General features: G+C 45.9%; 3 protein-coding genes across 5 annotated transcripts; 2 read left to right on the plus strand and 1 right to left on the minus strand.

Moving 5' to 3' along the window:
• Nucleotides 1–188: 188 nt before the first annotated feature.
• Nucleotides 189–5128, minus strand: kng1 (kininogen 1). Its single transcript, XM_086116086.1, has 9 exons — nt 4980–5128; nt 4758–4835; nt 3803–3940; nt 2507–2623; nt 2321–2396; nt 1928–2097; nt 1743–1853; nt 1547–1645; nt 189–836 (listed from the first exon to the last, which is right to left on the minus strand). The coding sequence occupies exons 2-9, from the start codon at nt 4812–4814 to the stop codon at nt 555–557; spliced, it is 1050 nt and encodes a 349-aa protein (XP_085972212.1). The 5' UTR covers nt 4815–4835; nt 4980–5128; the 3' UTR covers nt 189–554.
• A 306-nt stretch (nt 5129–5434) lies between these two features.
• On the plus strand, nt 5435–9035 carry lamp3 (lysosome associated membrane protein 3). Of its 2 annotated transcripts, XM_086116088.1 has the most exons (7): nt 5435–6176; nt 6955–7059; nt 7141–7223; nt 8201–8326; nt 8417–8489; nt 8584–8754; nt 8827–9035. In XM_086116088.1, the coding sequence occupies exons 1-7, from the start codon at nt 6119–6121 to the stop codon at nt 8964–8966; spliced, it is 756 nt and encodes a 251-aa protein (XP_085972214.1). In that variant the 5' UTR covers nt 5435–6118; the 3' UTR covers nt 8967–9035. The 2 variants fall into 2 exon arrangements, with proteins under 2 accessions (XP_085972214.1, XP_085972213.1); XM_086116087.1 differs by having other exon boundaries at nt 8201–8489.
• On the plus strand, nt 9028–16348 carry mccc1 (methylcrotonyl-CoA carboxylase subunit). 2 transcript variants are annotated; one of them, XM_086116085.1, is made up of 19 exons: nt 9028–9171; nt 10330–10373; nt 10649–10788; nt 10877–10972; nt 11149–11270; nt 11361–11508; nt 12065–12186; nt 12269–12380; nt 12634–12715; nt 12792–12919; nt 12999–13182; nt 13525–13634; nt 13935–14151; nt 14247–14333; nt 14619–14668; nt 14754–14891; nt 14975–15082; nt 15224–15295; nt 15377–16348. In XM_086116085.1, exons 3-19 carry the CDS (start codon nt 10708–10710, stop codon nt 15506–15508), a joined length of 1989 nt encoding a protein of 662 aa, XP_085972211.1. In that variant the 5' UTR covers nt 9028–9171; nt 10330–10373; nt 10649–10707; the 3' UTR covers nt 15509–16348. The 2 variants fall into 2 exon arrangements, with proteins under 2 accessions (XP_085972211.1, XP_085972210.1); XM_086116084.1 differs by lacking the exon at nt 9028–9171 and adding an exon at nt 9669–9948.

Consider the following 16348-nt stretch of genomic DNA (forward strand, 5'->3'; position numbering starts at 1 on the left):
AATCAGTTTTTTCTTTTTGTTTATTTATTTATGGGGTGTATACAGTCGAGCCCAAAATTATTTCTACAGCGAGGGGAGGAACAGTTTTGGGTTTGGCTGCAGGCCTCCTATTGCCAATAGACTGGATCCCCGCAAATATTTTTAAGTTGAAATTTGAGAGAGACAAATAATTCATTCCTCAACAGGGGCTGAATTGAGTTTTTATTCCATTGAGAAACATCAATAGCCCGGAAAGAAAAGTCAAAACAACTTTATTTTCTCCATATCGGCCAACTTGGAAATCTCAACATTTCCGCACTACAGTGGCACTCGGTCGTGATTTGAACGTGTACTGTGTTGCCTTGTATTATATACACAAAGATTGATCATTTTAATGGATTCAGTGGACTGTGATCAACTCTTTCACCCCTAATTGGAATCAAACCCTCTCTCGATTTCACGTTTGCAGTCCTCTTTGTGGCAAGTGGAGATTTTTGCTGAACAGCTCGATATCGGGTGGGTGGGTGGGTGGGTGGGGGGATGCAAGAGATGATTTGGAATCAAACGTCCTCCCTTCACGCCAGAAGGTCTTCATCACGCAGAGGCCTAATTGTGGGAGGCGCAGCTGTGCCATCCGGGGCGGGAGCGGCAGGATGGGCGGGGTGGAATTCCTTCCATGGCTTGGATGGGCAGTGGAAGTCATTTGCACCTTCAGCCGTTGGGGCAGTGGGAGATGCGCTCGTTGTGTCCTCCTCCGATGATTCCTCTTTGTCTGGTGCTATCGATGCGCGGACGGGATCTTCTCTCATCGCTTCCCTAAAGGGGGTCCAGCCGGGGGGCAGGCGCCGACTAAATGGCTGAAAATGGGGAAAAAAAATGTATAGGTGTGTTGCGATCTCAGCATTTTATCGATCTATCTGTATGTTGTTGTTTATGAAGCTATTTCGCGATTGCACATTCATCTTTTTTTTTTTTCCCCTGAAAAAAAACTTTACTTATTTGCTGCAAACAATGAAAGTGTTGCTCAGCCACCATTTTGAAACATCTTGAACATGAACTTTGATTCTCTCCTCTTTCATCTCAAACTGCTTCAAACAACAAAGCGTGTGACGGGCAAGTGGTTCAGACTGCACGACTGTCCGTGTTTTATGTTATGTGTTGCGTTTATTATTTTACTTTATGTCAACTGTTTTGTTAAGCGCTTTGTTACAGCTGCCGCTGTTGTGAAGGTGCTATATAAATCAGCATGTATTGTATTGTATTGTATGGTATGTTGAGTTGAGGAGCTTCTAGTGGTTTGCTGCCATCTAGTGGCATCTATGAGTAACCCCAATGTTTTTAGGAGGGTGCATCAATCGCTGCCATGTATTTGTATGTAAATCAAAATGCACCATTGACTTGTAGCTGCTGTGTGTGTTTTTTTTTCTACAGTAAATGTGCAAAAGAGGTGCATGAGGCAGAAAAGGCATGCAGCTGCACACTTTTGTTGCTGTGTGGGGGGTTTTTTGTTTGTTTTTTGGAGCTCCCCAAATCATTTTTGCATGTAAGATGGTTACCGGTAGCATACCTGAGGAGGCAGAGGACCGTCCGCGCAGTCTATATTGGCCTGAGGGAGCACATGTCTCCATGGCGCGACGTCCACTGTGGAATGACAGTGGACGAACTCCTGCACACACCCGACCAGAGAGAGCTTGTGAGAAACGCGGATGGCTCGCCAGCTTCACACACACAGCGAGACAAACATGTTTTGCGGCCGTGTTTACCGTCGCCTCATCGTCGTGCACGCAGAGGTCACTGAGTTCGCTGTGTTCCGCCTTTGCACACGTGGTCTTCCTCATGTCAAATTGCAGTTTAAATCTGAAACCCGCCACCACCTGGAAGGCCACCAAACATCTGAACACTCCATACTTTTTCTCTCTCCCACCAAATCGACGCCGAGAGCCTTCACCTGTCTTGTTGCGCGTCCAATGTTGTTCAGACTAAACAGGTGTGTGGAGTTTGAGATGGAGTTGTACTTGGAGATGGAAGAGGAGAGAGGAACTTTAATGTCCTCGGAGTTCTCGTCAATCTCTATCGGGCAGCCCAGACAGGAAGCTCTTTCTGGCACGATGTGGTCATCTGGACAAAGTTGGTGAAAAAGATGATTTAGAGGCTTCAGGACATAAATCCACATTTGCCTTTTGGGTTCTGCATGGTGCTACATGTCGCTCCCTTTCATGCAAGTAGTGCTGGTTGATTTTGATAGTGAGTTATATATGAAGAATAATTGCTCCTCCGCTGGTTATCTTTCAGGATTGTGTCACAAGTCAAACACGGGCACAACATGAACTGAGTGACTCACCGAGTAGACAGTGCACCTGTTTCGTGTGAGCTTCAGTCTCTGTCATGACCACTGTGGCATTGCAGAATAAAGGCACCTATCGGAAACACCAGGATTTCGCAGAAGAATTTGTCAATCCAAGACACACTCGGCCACAACGATCAAATTCACTCCACAAAGAGTGGAAACCCGATGAAATCTCATTACTTGGCGCCCATGCGGGTCATAGTTGCAATCTGTGTGAGGTCTTGGACTTCCTGCTGGGCAGTCAGTAAACCTGCTCGAAAAATGCAGCGAGTAGAAAGATTCCGAGCCGTTCTCTGACTGAGGAAGCACACACACACACACACACAGTTGAGTTGTGAACCAACATTTTACAAATTATTTATGTATGCAAAGACTGCCATGAGGAGGTCATTACTTATTTTAGTGACCAAAAGGCAAAATATGTATGCTGCTGTTCTCTCAAAATGACGTTTTGAAAAATTATTTTTGACATTTGCTAACACCGTCAAAAACATAATCATTTATTTGTCTCAGCAGTAGTGATTTTATTTTATTTTACATAATTTGTTTTACATTTGAATGATCACTTCCTGTTTTACGCTTCCTGTTTAGCGCGATTCGCAAAGAGTTACCTTGACACCTTCAGTGCGGCCACAGTTGATTTACGAAGGCTAACAAACACGTTTTACCCTTGCCAGCCCCTCCGAAGAGTCAAAAGGTGTGTTTTGTGTCATAATTTCTATGAGCATTCGTGTTTGTAATTATTTAGTGTGTAGCGTGAACTATGTTTGCTAATTATCTGTATGCATTGTGAAATGCGTTCCCGCTCTTACTGTGTGATTAGGCCACGGTTAAGGATAGGATGTTTCTCACAAATGAACGGCAAAAACCATCAGTAAAATTTCACCCGTGTTTGAAGCTCTCACATTTTGGAGCCACTTCAAACTTCCCTCGACCAGAGAAGCAACTGTGACTTGGCAGCAGTGCAACACCTGCATCACCAAATCAGCAAAGCCCTAATATTAGAATTGCACGCCTTGTCGATATATTTGTAAGCTTTTGTTAAATTGTTAATTATTATTATTTTATGTTTGAACATTACATTGTTGTCTTTGATGTTCAAATTACCTAAATTATATTCTCTTTGACAATTTCTTAAACACGTTTATGTTGACAGCGTCTGATTGGCTGAAGAAAACAGGAAGTGTTTTAGTAGCCGGAAGAAGGAGTTGTGTTCTTGAACGTGCTGTGGTGCAGACGTCTCTCCCCCCGCCCCCCCTTTTAATAAAATTGCATTCAAAGGATTCCAGCTCTCCTTTTGCCGTTCGTAAAGTCGAGCTATCCACTAAAAACAATGAACCCCTCAACTTACATATTAACTGTTTTGGGAAACGGTCACACATGATCATTTTCCAATCGGACAACCGGTGTGCTTTGAGGCAGCAGCAGTGCATTTTAGCTTTGAACGCTTTTTTATTTTATTTTTATTTTTTTTACCTTGGTGGCCGTTAATATCTGGTAGAGGGCCAACTTGTAGCTTGTGCTCTGCCTGTCATTGAAAATGTGTAGAGCGCTGGCAACGGCCTTCTCGACAGACGGGTCGTCGCAGAAGATGTGAACGCCTGGCAGGACGTCCTTCAAGGGGAGAACGTTGACAGTCACAAACAACTTTAACGGGGAACATGATAACATCCCCCTGCACTGGATGTTTTTTTAAAATGGTAGCGCAAGACATCAATAATTCTTTGCGCCGACACATGAAACAATTCTCATACCGTAAATAATGCCAAGCATAAGGCTTTTCCCCCCCCATTATTATTATTATTATTAATATTAGGAATATCTTCCACATCTGAATCTGTTATGCATGTTACTTCCTTAATTTTAACTCTCTAAATTTCGTCTTTTTCACGATGTGTCCTAATCTGCGGGGTTTGAATAACGTAACGAGCTTATTTTCGTAACGTAAGGAGTAGAACGTAGAAACGTAGGGAATACAAGTAAAACATCAACAGTCATGGAAATGCCCAAACCAAGTATTTGTAATATGTTTCCTCCTAAAACGGCGCCCCTCCCCCCCAAAAAAACTGCTTGCATCCCGTGATTGGCAACCAGTCCAGAGTGAAGCCCGCCTCTTGGCACAAGCGTGCTTTAAGCCCACACCTTATTGAGGCTAAGCGATGTTGAAAAGGAATCCACATCTCATCAAATTCCACAGCCATACGTGTAGTTAGTACGTCTCGAGTCACAATTTATCGAGCGGGGGATGCACAACTGGTGGTGCACTTTGAGCCACCGATAAATTTAACCCTTTCCCTCCGCCAGTGTTCAGGGTGCTCCACCGTGGCGATTTGTTAATTGCCAATTCCTTCGACTTGATTTCTCCGGGTGGTGGGCGCGCCGCTCGCCCAAAAGGCACCAAACACTTGAAATTCCCCGGAAGCGTCCTTACCTGGCTGCAAACGAGGCCCAACAGAACCAGCGTAGTCAAAGCCACGCCACTCCTCATTGTGCTCGGTTCTTGGCCACTCTGAGGCAAAGAGGAGAGCAAAGTTGGGCCTCAGCTCAAAAAGCAAAATCGATATCATAAACTGGATAAAACTACAACTTTCAAAGAGTCCCCCCCCCCCCTCATCCTCCCCAAAAAAGGTTGAAAAGAATGTGCTGCTCTCACACTTAGACGGAGGTTCGCGGAGGCCAGCGGTTGATCCGATCGGCGTCGACTCCTCACCCTGGAATGGACGACTGAATGAAGTTTTCCTGAAAATGTAGCGCGCTGAGAAGGATGATGATGACTCACCGGTCAACACACAGGACAGGAGGGCAGACAGAATACACAACACGCACGCGCACACACACACAGACGCATACACACGGGTTGTGCGACAGCAAGGAGAGTAAATGTTTGCTTGTTTGTTTGACCCGCTCAGTCAAAGCGAGCGACGTGACGACACACGAGACCCCCTCGCGGCAAATCCTCAGTGACTTCAAACGAGGGTGCGTTTGCGTGTTTCGGCGACACACGCGCGCTCTTGACTCATGAATTTGTAGCAGCCAAAAGTACAGACTACCGAGAGGAAACCTCAAGAGTTTGAGTTGAAGGGCTCTCGGTGGTTCCATACAGTAAGTGTGTGGTTTGTGTGTTTAGCTGGTACTTTGTCCCTGGCGACCTTTACCCTCCACCATTTTGATTCATCCGGTGCACTGAACCCCTCAGATTGGATCTTTTTTTTTGTGTGTGTGGTTTTTTTTTTTTTTTTTTGCGTATTTGTTCCTCACAAATTGGGAAGGTGAACAACACATTTTATTAAACGACACAGCTTGTCCCAAAAGGCAACTGTTCCCTTGAGCAAAGACGCTTTTGTACCATATCAACCAAGAACAACAATCGACCGCTGAGCTCCTCCTTGTTATATGTTATCCAAACCGCCGGTTGTCAAACTTTGTACGCTAACTTGTTACGCTCACCCGGCATGAAAATACAGTTGCATAGTGGGCCCAAGTGCGGATACTTTTGGTGTCCATTATATCGATTACGTGGCGTGGCCTGAAAACAGAAACAGAATAAGAACATTTTTTTTCATGCATGCAAGATGTCCAAAATGTTCTCAAACTTGAGAGGTGTCGAGGCAGAGTGACACACGATTGTTCTCCCCTTCCGTGACGCTGCACTTCCTCTCTGAGAGACTCAAAAAAAAAAAAAAAAAAAAAAAAAAAAGCTGAGCATTTAGATGTTCTTAACCCCCCCCTCCCCCCGAGGTCGCATCTCCGCCGAGCTCGCCATCCGATCATTGCTGTTGCATTTGTTTTATAATGCAAGGCAGTTGTTCAAGTGGATGGCGTTTGCTTTTCTTGGCTGCTTTCATTCCAGGTACAGTCGACGACATTTGCGGCTTTCCTCTCACGTTTCATCCGGATGCGTTATCAAATTGTGCCTCGCGGCTCAATACTGACACGAAATAACTTTTCGCGATCATGCGACGCAAATTTTAATCGGGGGGGGGGGGGTGTTCGGGACATAACTGATTGATTGATCACATGTAACTGAAAGTTATTTTTTGCTTCAAAGAGTCACGCGTTGCCTGATCACGAAGGTGTGTCCCAGTGAGCTGTCGGTAACCAAAGATCGTTGCGGTTTCCTCCGCTTGAAACTTGAGGCACCACACCCGCAAACTTGCGCAGATCGACGCGAGGAAATGACAAACTAGCATCACATCTCGTCTTGTGCTACCGCGCGGTACTGTGAAATGACCTCTTTAAAAAAAACAAAAAAAAATGTTAACATAAGATAACCTTTATTTGTCCCACACTGGGGAAATTTGCAGTCTACAGCAGCAAAATTGGGGGGAGAAAAAAAAAAAGTGTTTCATTGCACAAAATAAATGTTTCAGAAACTGCCATTCTACTTGTTCTCGATAGGAAAAATTGATATGCGGTACTTTTTCTGATGTAATAGTTTGAAAGAATAAATGGTGCGGTCCACTCGCCTGATTTGTGAGCGGGCAGCGTGGGATGGCGCTTGTTTGTCTCTATATGTGCCCTGCGACTGACCGGCGACCAGTTCTGGGTGTAGTCCGCCCGACCCTGTTCATGTCGGATAAGCGGTGTTGCAAATGGATCGATGGATAAATCACGCGATTCTCTCCTAGGGGTCCACTTACTTGGAAATGACAACTCCATCGTTGCCGCTTCAAGTTTTGGGGCTCACATCTACCGGCCTGTCCTGCGCCCTTTGGACGTTCTCCCTCTGATCGGTACACGTATCACCTCGTTCGCCGTTCGCTCTGTGGACTGTCTCTCACCAAGCAGTTTTTGGGCATTGTGCTTTTCTGCAGGAACCTACACTGTGCCAAACCCACGGGGGGAACTGTGTGTCCAAGCTACCCTGGGAGCGCAGTATATTGTCATCATTAAGAAGGTTGCACGCTCACTCTTGTCTATGCGGGATTGTGTATGCATCTTCCACCTAAGGCAGCCTTCTTGACTGTCAATATTGACAGAAGTGGGATTAAAAAAAAAAAAAGGGACATTTGTGAAATGTCTCGTACTTTTTCCGGATAAACCAAATGCAGACGTGCTTTTTTTTTGTTTCACGATACAACATCGTGTGGTAGTGGGAGGGCGTGGCATTGATGTTAAATTCGATGTCGGTTTTCCATAGCCGTTACGAAGTGTAATTATTTTTACGGCCAATAGATGGAGTCAGGATACTTTCTTTGAGCCATTAGGCAGCATACGTGAGCTAACTCGGTGTGCTTTGCAAAATTAAAAGTATAACCTTATTATCCACAGGTACACAGAAAAAAAATTAATAAAATTAAAAACGGCTTCTTCAGGGTGGTTTTGGGAGGCGGCGGCCATCTTATCCTTGGGAAATGGAAAGCATGGTACAGTCATACCTCGGTTTTCGACCATAATCCATTCCAGAAGGCTGTTCGAAAACCAATTTGTCCGAAAACCGAAACCACACTCTTTTTAAAAAAAAAATAAAATAAAATATTGAACATGTCTGCTCACAATGGGACGCTACCCGAGGAAGCGTCACTTCCTCGCGTAAGGAAGACAGGAGGAGTCAAGTGGCGGATTCAAGTGTGCTCAGGTTGGTCGAGAACCGATTTACGGTCATAATCCGAGGCATAAAAAACTCGAAATGTTTGGTCGAGAACAGGTCACTGGGTCATAAAAACATGTCACGACGAGAAAGCTCCTAATTTTATACTGGGGTTTTTACTAATCATTTATCTTTCAAAATGTACCAGTCTCTGCACCCAAAATGATGCTTCATTTATTTCTTCATTGTGCTCGTATGTTTTTTTGTGAAACACGTCGAGTAATCTGCAATGGGGGCAAATGGAGAGAACGAGTAATCGGATGTTGTCATTTGAACATATTCAGAAGAGCTGGTTTTTCAACTTGGACCCTCTCAAGGTCCACGTGAGTGGGTCCTGTCACAGGGAATCGGCCGTCTTGTCTCTCACCCTCCCCGATCATGCCGCCAGCCTGCAGTTCACGTTCAAAAAGGTACAACGCATGCCACCGTTGGGCGACTTTCAAGTGCAGGAAACAAAAACAAAAAAATTTTTTAAATCACAATTTGTCTTCTCTTCCCAGGAAAAGAATCAGTTCTACGTCACCAAGCTGACAGCTTCGTTGTCTCCTCGGCCCGTCTGCTTAGGATGTGCAAGTAAGACAAAAAAAAAAAAGAAAGGACCGTTGACATAACCCGACTGTTTCTGAGCATGAAGTTTGTCCTTTTGTTGCTTTCCCTCCCCTTTCAGAAAAGACTTATATGGGTTCGGTGTCCCATGGCAAGCTCTTTGCGGCGTCTTACGGTCGAAGCTTTCGGTGCAAATCCACAAACGTGCTTCAGACATCTTCAGAAATGAGCATTAAGTTGGTATTTCTTCAGATGCAGGCATTCGGTGTGCCCGGTGGACATTATGGAGAAGGTGCATCCACTTCTATTCGCTTCATCTGCAATTGCGTTTGTTCTTTGTTAAAATCTGCTTCCTCTTTTTCAGTGGACGAGTGTTTGGCCGATTATAATCAGAGGATCATCCCCATCATCCTTTGGGCTGTGGCGGTTGGCCTTTTGATGATTGCTCTCCTGACTTTCTTATTGTTGAAAGAAAATCGCACTCGTGGCTACGAACGTCTCTGAGCTCTGTCTGGAATTGTTTCTATCATTTGGTATTTTGATGTTGTCGCTCAGTAAAATCTCCTGAAATTATGGACAATGTGTTTGTATACCGCTGTGATCAGTTGCCAGCCAGTCCAGGGTGGATAAGATCAACTCCGGCTCACCTGAGACCAAAATGAGGACAAGCGGCACAGAAGATGGATGCGAGTTTTTAGAATGATGACGGGTGAGATATTTTAGTCCATGTAAAAGTATTTTTATTGTCATTACACTTGATGAAGTCAGATAGATTTCCACCATTGTATGTTTAATTTCTATTATTTGTTAAACAAGATGACATCATAATAATGAAGATTATCATATCAATCATTCACACATGGAAAAACAAACATTTATATATTGATTTAGTTATGTGAAAACAGAACAAATATACAATGAAGAAATACATTTTAATAAAGTAGTTTTGAAGACAAAAAACGTCTAGATTTTTGCAACAAATATTGCAAGAGTCTTCCAAGAGGAGCGTGCAACGCTTTTAACTCATGAGACACGCCAAACGCTGAAGAGCACTCTTGAGTTACAGGAAACGCAGTGCTGTACTGTACAGTTCGCTGGCTGTAACCTTGAAATGCTGCCACCTGCTGGTGCTTTGCAGTAATTACAGCAACCTCCCACCTCCGTGTCCTCATCGCTCATTGGCCACCAACACTACGAATCCCCGTAAAGCTCAAAAATACAATACAAACTTGGGTCCAAATACTTTAATCTTTTTTACGCGTCAAATTGTGAGCTAATTACGCCTTTTAAGCGTCCGTACCAAATTAGGTTGGCTTTACAAAAGCGGAAAGGTTTGACTCCTTTTTTTTTGATTTTTGACATTATCGCTTCGCCTTTTTCTAAAGCAGTGTTCGAGCTAGCAAGCTAGCTTGTCGTACAAGCTGACAGCAATGGCTGCAGTCATTCTAAGTTTCCCGACTCTCCACGGTCTAAGGATATTCACACAGTGAGTGAATGAATGACTTGCACGCCGTTGTCTCCAAAATATTGCCCGCGCTGTCGTGTCACCGGGGACGCTCATCCTTTTTTTTTTCATTAGCTTGCTTGCAATCACTTTTGAAAATGTCAACCGAGATAACCAGAAACAAACGCGAAGGCTAAAAATTACAAGTTGCTGCTAAACCTTAACTGCTGCGGAGATTGTCACAACTATCGAGATGAAATATGACTTGTTGTACAGAGGTCTGCCTTTGTTCATATCCAAGCAAGGTTAAATGAAGTGACAGGGTGTCTGTTTACGTTGACAAAGATGTTTGCAGTGCCCCACTGTTTGTGAGCCGATTATCCATCATTCAATTCATGTTGTGCAAAAAAAATCTCTTTGCAGGAAATTGTTATGGACCAAAAGAGGAGCGAGACTTATTTCGGGAGGTGAGAGATGCTCATTGCTGTTTAGAAAACATGTGGCTTTGGATTTTGAATGATGTACTTTAAATGTAATTCCCGTTAGTTGGTAAGCAGAGCTGCATTAGGTATTGTTGGATGCACAGATTAGTGTTACACGATAGATCCAGCAGTCATCCGTATTTTCTGGTGAAACTTGATGATTCTAATGCAAACAGTGCAATTTACCTGCCGCAGGATCTTATCCAATCACGTTTTGATTTTGTCGAACGTCTACTAAAAGATTGTCATGCCGTTGGTAGGCAGGGGAAGGATCGAGAAGGTATTGATAGCCAATCGAGGGGAGATCGCCTGTCGAGTCATGCGCACAGCAAAGAAGATGGGCGTCCGTTCTGTTGCTGTGTACAGCGATGCCGACAGCCACTCGATGCATGTGGCCATGGTGAGTCAGTTCAACGTGCGTCTTTGAAAGGTCCCCAAAGTTCCCAAACATATTGAAACTCCATTCTCTATTCGGACTGTTTTTCCAGGCCGATGAAGCCTACCGCATTGGGCCGCCTGCCTCCCAGCAGAGTTATCTCAACATGGAGAAGGTTTTAGAAGTGGCCAAGAAATCTGGATCACACGTGAGTGGTTGGGTACTCGGCGGACACATGTGCTGTTACTACACTTCTAACAACAGTGATGACAAGAAGTCTTTCAGTAGTTTTGAATCTTTGTTTTTAAATTGGGGGTCGCCGAGCTATTTGAAACCAAAAAGTACTTCGTGGGGATCCATGTGCGTCTGTGTTTGTTTGTTTAGGCAGTCCACCCAGGTTACGGCTTTCTGTCCGAAAACACCGAGTTTGCAGAGGCTTGTAAACAAAATGGAATCATCTTCATTGGACCGCCATCTTCTGCCATCCGGGACATGGGCATTAAGAGGTACACTGAAGAATATCATTTTGCCACCATGTTGTGTGTTGCCCCGCAGAGCTCAGTGAGAATGGCACGTACTTTTCATTTACGTTTCAGCACATCCAAACACATCATGTCGGCTGCCGGGGTGCCAATCATCGGAGGCTACCACGGCGATGACCAATCAAATGAGAGACTGCGAGCGGAGGCGGAAAAGATTGGCTACCCTGTGATGATCAAAGCGGTCCGCGGAGGGGGTGGCAAGGTGAGGTGGCATGTTCAGGGTGGAGTGGCCTCAGAGGAACTGTTAGAAAAGCTTCCAAACATCATTAATCATTAAAATAATATTATTATTATTAAAAAAAAATACATCTATATATATTTATATCCTCCAGTGTAAAGGGCTTTTGTGCATAAAAATGATCATTCAAGGACGACACAAAACTGCTTAACAGCAAACTAACATTAAGTGCAAGAACCCATTTTATGTCTGTTTTTTCACAAAAATTGACTCACTCAACATTTTAATATTATTGCTAATTGATAATTGTCTCTTGTCATTGCGAAGCCGCAAAAAAATTATTAGGCCTCCTCACGTTGTAGTATTGGGCAATTTAAGATTCAGTACAAGTGCAACTCAGTCATGACTGCCACCTAGTGGTAAATTGTGTTATTTGACCCCAAAACTAGACTGATCCCCATCAAAAAGGGGGAAACAAAAAAATCTGCAAATTCCTGGGCTCCAAGTTAAGGAGAAACCTTTGTAAGTAATAATTAATCGAAATGAAAGAAATAACTTATGCACGTTGCCATGTGTTCAGGGGATGCGCATTGCACGGTCCGACTCTGACTTCTTGGAGCAGTTGGAGTCTGCGAGACGAGAAGCCAGGAAATCCTTCAATGATGATGTCATGCTGATCGAGAAATTTGTGGAGGATCCCAGGTAAGAAAAAAATGCAAACTTAACTGAAGCGCTCTTGACGCGAGACTGACTTTTGGATTGTCCTCATCGTGCACGTGTGCAGACATGTTGAGGTTCAGGTGTTTGGGGACATGCACGGGAATGCCGTCTACCTGTTTGAGAGGGACTGCAGCGTCCAGAGGAGACATCAGAAGATCATCGAGGAAGCGCCAGGAGTCAGTGTCTATCAACCACGTGCCTATCAACCACGTGACCCAAGTTTGAAACGCGTCATGATCATGAGAGATGTTGGGGGCAAAAAAGGAATGGGCCCCAAAACAGACCCTTGACACCATGAATTCATTTTGAGGTCATATTGTCCACTCCTTGTTTGTAAAAGTGGATATTGGGAATGCGAAACATCATCTTACAGTCACCGTTGCTGTGTGACCAGTGAACAATGCTTATATTTTATTTTTTTTGTTACAGCCTGGCATCAATGCTGAGGTTCGCAGAAAACTTGGTGAAGCAGCCGTGAGAGCGGCAAAGGCCGTCAACTACGTCGGCGCAGGTCACGTACGCACACGCGGGTTTACCGGTACGTTAGCCTCCTTCCCATAACACTCGTTTGCCGCGTCGCTGTGCAGGCACAGTCGAGTTCATCATGGACGCCCGGCACAACTTTTACTTCATGGAGATGAACACGAGGCTGCAGGTGGAGCATCCCGTCTCTGAGATGATCACCGGCACGGACCTGGTGGAGTGGCAGCTCAGGGTGAGCCGGGCGTGCTGCTGTGACCTGGCGGCTCCTGAATCCGTCCCGGATCTCATGTGGGGCCCCTCATCTCCCGCAGGTGGCGGCGGGGGAGCGCTTACCCCTGCTTCAAGATGACATCATGCTCAGAGGTCACTCCTTTGAGGCGCGGATTTATGCGGAGGATCCCAACAACGACTTCCTCCCAGGGGCGGGGCCTCTGCTACATCTCTCCACCCCTCCGCCAGACCAGCACACTCGCATCGAGACCGGAGTCCGAGAAGGTGCGAGTTTCAAATCGCTTCCCCAAATGTTTGCCGTCTGCATTCATAGGATAAACGACACCCGACCGAGGTTTGCAGTTGTGAAAAAAAACCCCCGTCATTACTCATTTAATTCCAGCAGTTTTTCCCTAATTGGGAGAACCGGTGGCAGCCATTATTGACCGTTTGACAAATTTTTGAAGGCCTACAGACCACTCCTGCCATCCAGTGGTCATTTATCATACAGAGATGATTGCCAAAGCCTTGATACTTACTGAGGAGCTGTGCGAAGCCCTGAATTTATTTATCGTGTGTGTGTGTGTGTGTGTGTGTGTGTGTGTGTGTGTGTGTGTGTGTTTGTAGGAGACGAGGTGTCCGCTCACTATGACCCAATGATAGCAAAGCTTGTTGTGTGGGGGGAGGACCGCCGTGCTGCCTTACAGAAGCTGCGCTACAGCTTGAGGCAATACAATGTAAGTCATGGAATCTATTTCGATCGACTGGACACACACACACACACAATTGCTACATTTTTAAATTGACACAAAGATAATCACTCAGCTTTCCTGCCGGACTACCGAAAATCGCAAGCTGAAATTCTGATCACTTAAAAATTTTAAAAGACATCCAAACGATTCATTGCTTGTCAAAAATAATCTGCGATTAATTTTCGCAATTGTCTTTTCATTGATTTAATGGTTGCGCCTCTCGTTACATGAAAAGTGAACGGCACGCGGATTGCGTTTTGAACGGGTTTCTTGCGGTGCCGTCAGATTGTCGGTCTGAGCACCAACATCGACTTCCTGCTGAGCCTCTCGGCCCACCCGGACTTTGAGGCGGGCAACGTGAGCACCGGCTTCATCCCTCAGCACTACGCCGATCTCTTCCCGCCGCCCAAAGCCCCCTCCGGGGCCACCGTCTGCCAGGCGGCGCTGGGCCTGCTGCTGCGCGAGAAGAAACGCGCCGAGGACTCGGCGGGCGCCTCCGCAGGTGAGGCGATCGGACGCGGCTGCGGCCTCGCGCGCGTTGGAAGCGGCCGGCGAGGAAAAAGAGGCGTCACGGCTCGCGTCTCTGTGCCCCGCCAGATCCTTCCTCGCCATTTGGCTCGAGTCGCGGCTGGAGGCTGAACACGCGCTTGCACAGGAGCTTGGCGCTGCAGCTGGGAGACGAGAGTAAGTCGCTGGCGTGGAAATTGGCCAGTTTGGTGCATTGCGGTCATAACGCTTTGGCGAGTGAGGATGGGCGCCAAAGGTCTCAAAATGGATGCTTGCGCCAGAAAGTTAATTGGGGAGGAACGTTTTTTTTTTTTTTGAAAACCATCCAAACTGCGTCAGCATCAGCTAGTGACAAGGAATTACTTGTCGATATTTTTAGATTGGACGAATAGAAAGCCTGGTAGGAAGTTGCAACTCTCAGTTGAGCTTGCGATCGAGAAACGATTCGGATTTGCTTTTCAGAGGTGATCGTGGTCATCACGTACAGCCAAGACGGGAGCTACACGATGCAGGTATGGCACATTTGAACAGGTGCTTCACGACGCGTTCAAAGGCAAGCCGTAGGAAATCTTTTTTTTTTCTGTCTGCCGCTTTCAGTTGGGCGAGGAGCTGTTCCATGTGACGGGGGAGCTGGAGACAGAGGGCGGAGCTTCCTTCCTGCACTCCTCCGTCAACGGCGTCAAGTCTCGACCCAAACTCGTGATCGTGGACAACGTCGTTCACCTCTTCTCCACGGTCAGCGCTTCGGTTCTCTGCTCTCTTCGGACGCTCGGCGTTGTCCCACCACGGACGTCTGACAGTTGTGCCGTCTCGCGCAGGAGGGCGGCGCTGACGTGTCCGTTCCGCTTCCAAAGTATCTGGCCGCTGCGAGCGGATCCGGCGCTCAGGGCGGCGCCGTGGCCCCCATGACCGGAACGATCGAGAAGGTGCCTTCATTTCATCCACGCGCGCAGAGCAGCTCTCTCGCCAGCTTTCATTGCCTGTAGATGCGACAGCTTCCCCAACTCACTCGAACCTAGTTCACTGGCAAATATTTTTCAGACTGACAATGACTCGGTTTGCGTTAGGTGCTGGTGAAGGCGGGCGACAAAGTGAATGTCGGTGACCCGCTGATGGTCATGATTGCCATGAAGATGGAGGTGAGGAGCACGCCAACACGCCCACGCGGACTTCCTCTCCGAACGGCGGTATGACGTGCGATTGCTTCGATGCCTCAACAGCACATCATCCGGGCACCCAAGGCGGGCGTGATCGCCAAGGTCTTCTTCAACGAGGGCGCTCAGGCCAATCGACACGCTCCTTTGGTGGAGCTGGAAGAAGAGGGCGGGGCTGACGAGGAGGGGGCCCAGTAGGTCATCGGAAAACTTCGCAGCTGCCCAGGCTGCGACTGCACTGGCCGAGGCTGATCTTTTTCACTTGGAGGCTCCAAAAAAAAATGGAGCTTTTGGAGTTGAAATGCCAACATCTTCAAAAGACAGTGGCCTTTACGCTCCGCTGCCTTTCGTACTTATTGGCGTCTTTGTCATTTGCTGTCTGGGTAATAGTAGTACAGTATCGCCATGGTTGCTTGCTTCCTGTGACAAGAGTTCCACTTTGTCTCTCCGTCTTCAAGGGAGGAATTAGCAGAATGCCGGCAAAACTTCGCACGAAAACAAATGGTTACTGATGAGTGAGGGAGATTTGTCACCGACACAAATTATTATTATTATTATTTTATTTTATTTTGGGGGGCGGGGGAGATTGACATCCCACATGCCGGTGTGTACATTGCTTTAAAAGCCTTCATTGATCATGAAATATTTGAAATATATTGTGTGGATGCAAATGAACTTTGTCAAATAATCCCCACACTCCTCAACAAATTGTTTATACTCTTACATGAAAGTGTTTGCTCAATTAGAACAATATCCCTGCACTCCAGAAGGTTTTGTAGTTTGTAGCTCGTGTTAGGTGATTTTTAAAAGCAAAAAGTGCAAATCGACTCATCTGTTTACTGCTACTTAATTACTAATATGCAAATCTTTGTCCTCTGGTCTCGTGTTTGAATCACATGGTCAACTTTGAATCAGAGATGGCTTTGTGTGTCCATAAACGTGTTGATTTTAAAATACCTGTACTTTGTTCCTAGCACATAATGTTTCTGAGGTATTTTTGTTTGTTTTGAAATCTTATAAATAAAAGTTTTAGCATTA

Source organism: Hippocampus guttulatus, chromosome 7, assembly GCF_054856545.1.
Source record: "Hippocampus guttulatus isolate MCC_2025c chromosome 7, RoL_Hgut_1.0, whole genome shotgun sequence".
Classification (NCBI taxonomy): domain Eukaryota; kingdom Metazoa; phylum Chordata; class Actinopteri; order Syngnathiformes; family Syngnathidae; genus Hippocampus; species Hippocampus guttulatus.

What these genes read in the sequence shown, in the direction of transcription:
- kng1 (XM_086116086.1), bottom strand. Translation starts at nt 4,814, where the DNA reads ATGAGGAGTGGCGTGGCTTTGACTACGCTGGTTCTGTTGGGCCTCGTT. An exon ending in TGGGCCTCGTTTGCAGCCAG is followed by an intron (nt 3,941 to 4,757) that starts GTAAGGACGCTT and finishes CTCCCCTTGAAG; the next exon opens with GACGTCCTGCCAGGCGTTCA. An exon ending in ATGACCCGCATGGGCGCCAA is followed by an intron (nt 2,397 to 2,506) that starts GTAATGAGATTT and finishes TGTTTCCGATAG; the next exon opens with GTGCCTTTATTCTGCAATGC.
- lamp3 (XM_086116087.1), top strand. Translation starts at nt 6,119, where the DNA reads ATGCAAGGCAGTTGTTCAAGTGGATGGCGTTTGCTTTTCTTGGCTGCT. An exon ending in CTTGGCTGCTTTCATTCCAG is followed by an intron (nt 6,177 to 6,954) that starts GTACAGTCGACG and finishes ATTCTCTCCTAG; the next exon opens with GGGTCCACTTACTTGGAAAT. An exon ending in CGTCTGCTTAGGATGTGCAA is followed by an intron (nt 8,490 to 8,583) that starts GTAAGACAAAAA and finishes CTCCCCTTTCAG; the next exon opens with AAAAGACTTATATGGGTTCG.
- mccc1 (XM_086116084.1), top strand. Translation starts at nt 9,893, where the DNA reads ATGGCTGCAGTCATTCTAAGTTTCCCGACTCTCCACGGTCTAAGGATA. An exon ending in CCAAGAAATCTGGATCACAC is followed by an intron (nt 10,973 to 11,148) that starts GTGAGTGGTTGG and finishes TTGTTTGTTTAG; the next exon opens with GCAGTCCACCCAGGTTACGG. An exon ending in AAATTTGTGGAGGATCCCAG is followed by an intron (nt 12,187 to 12,268) that starts GTAAGAAAAAAA and finishes GCACGTGTGCAG; the next exon opens with ACATGTTGAGGTTCAGGTGT.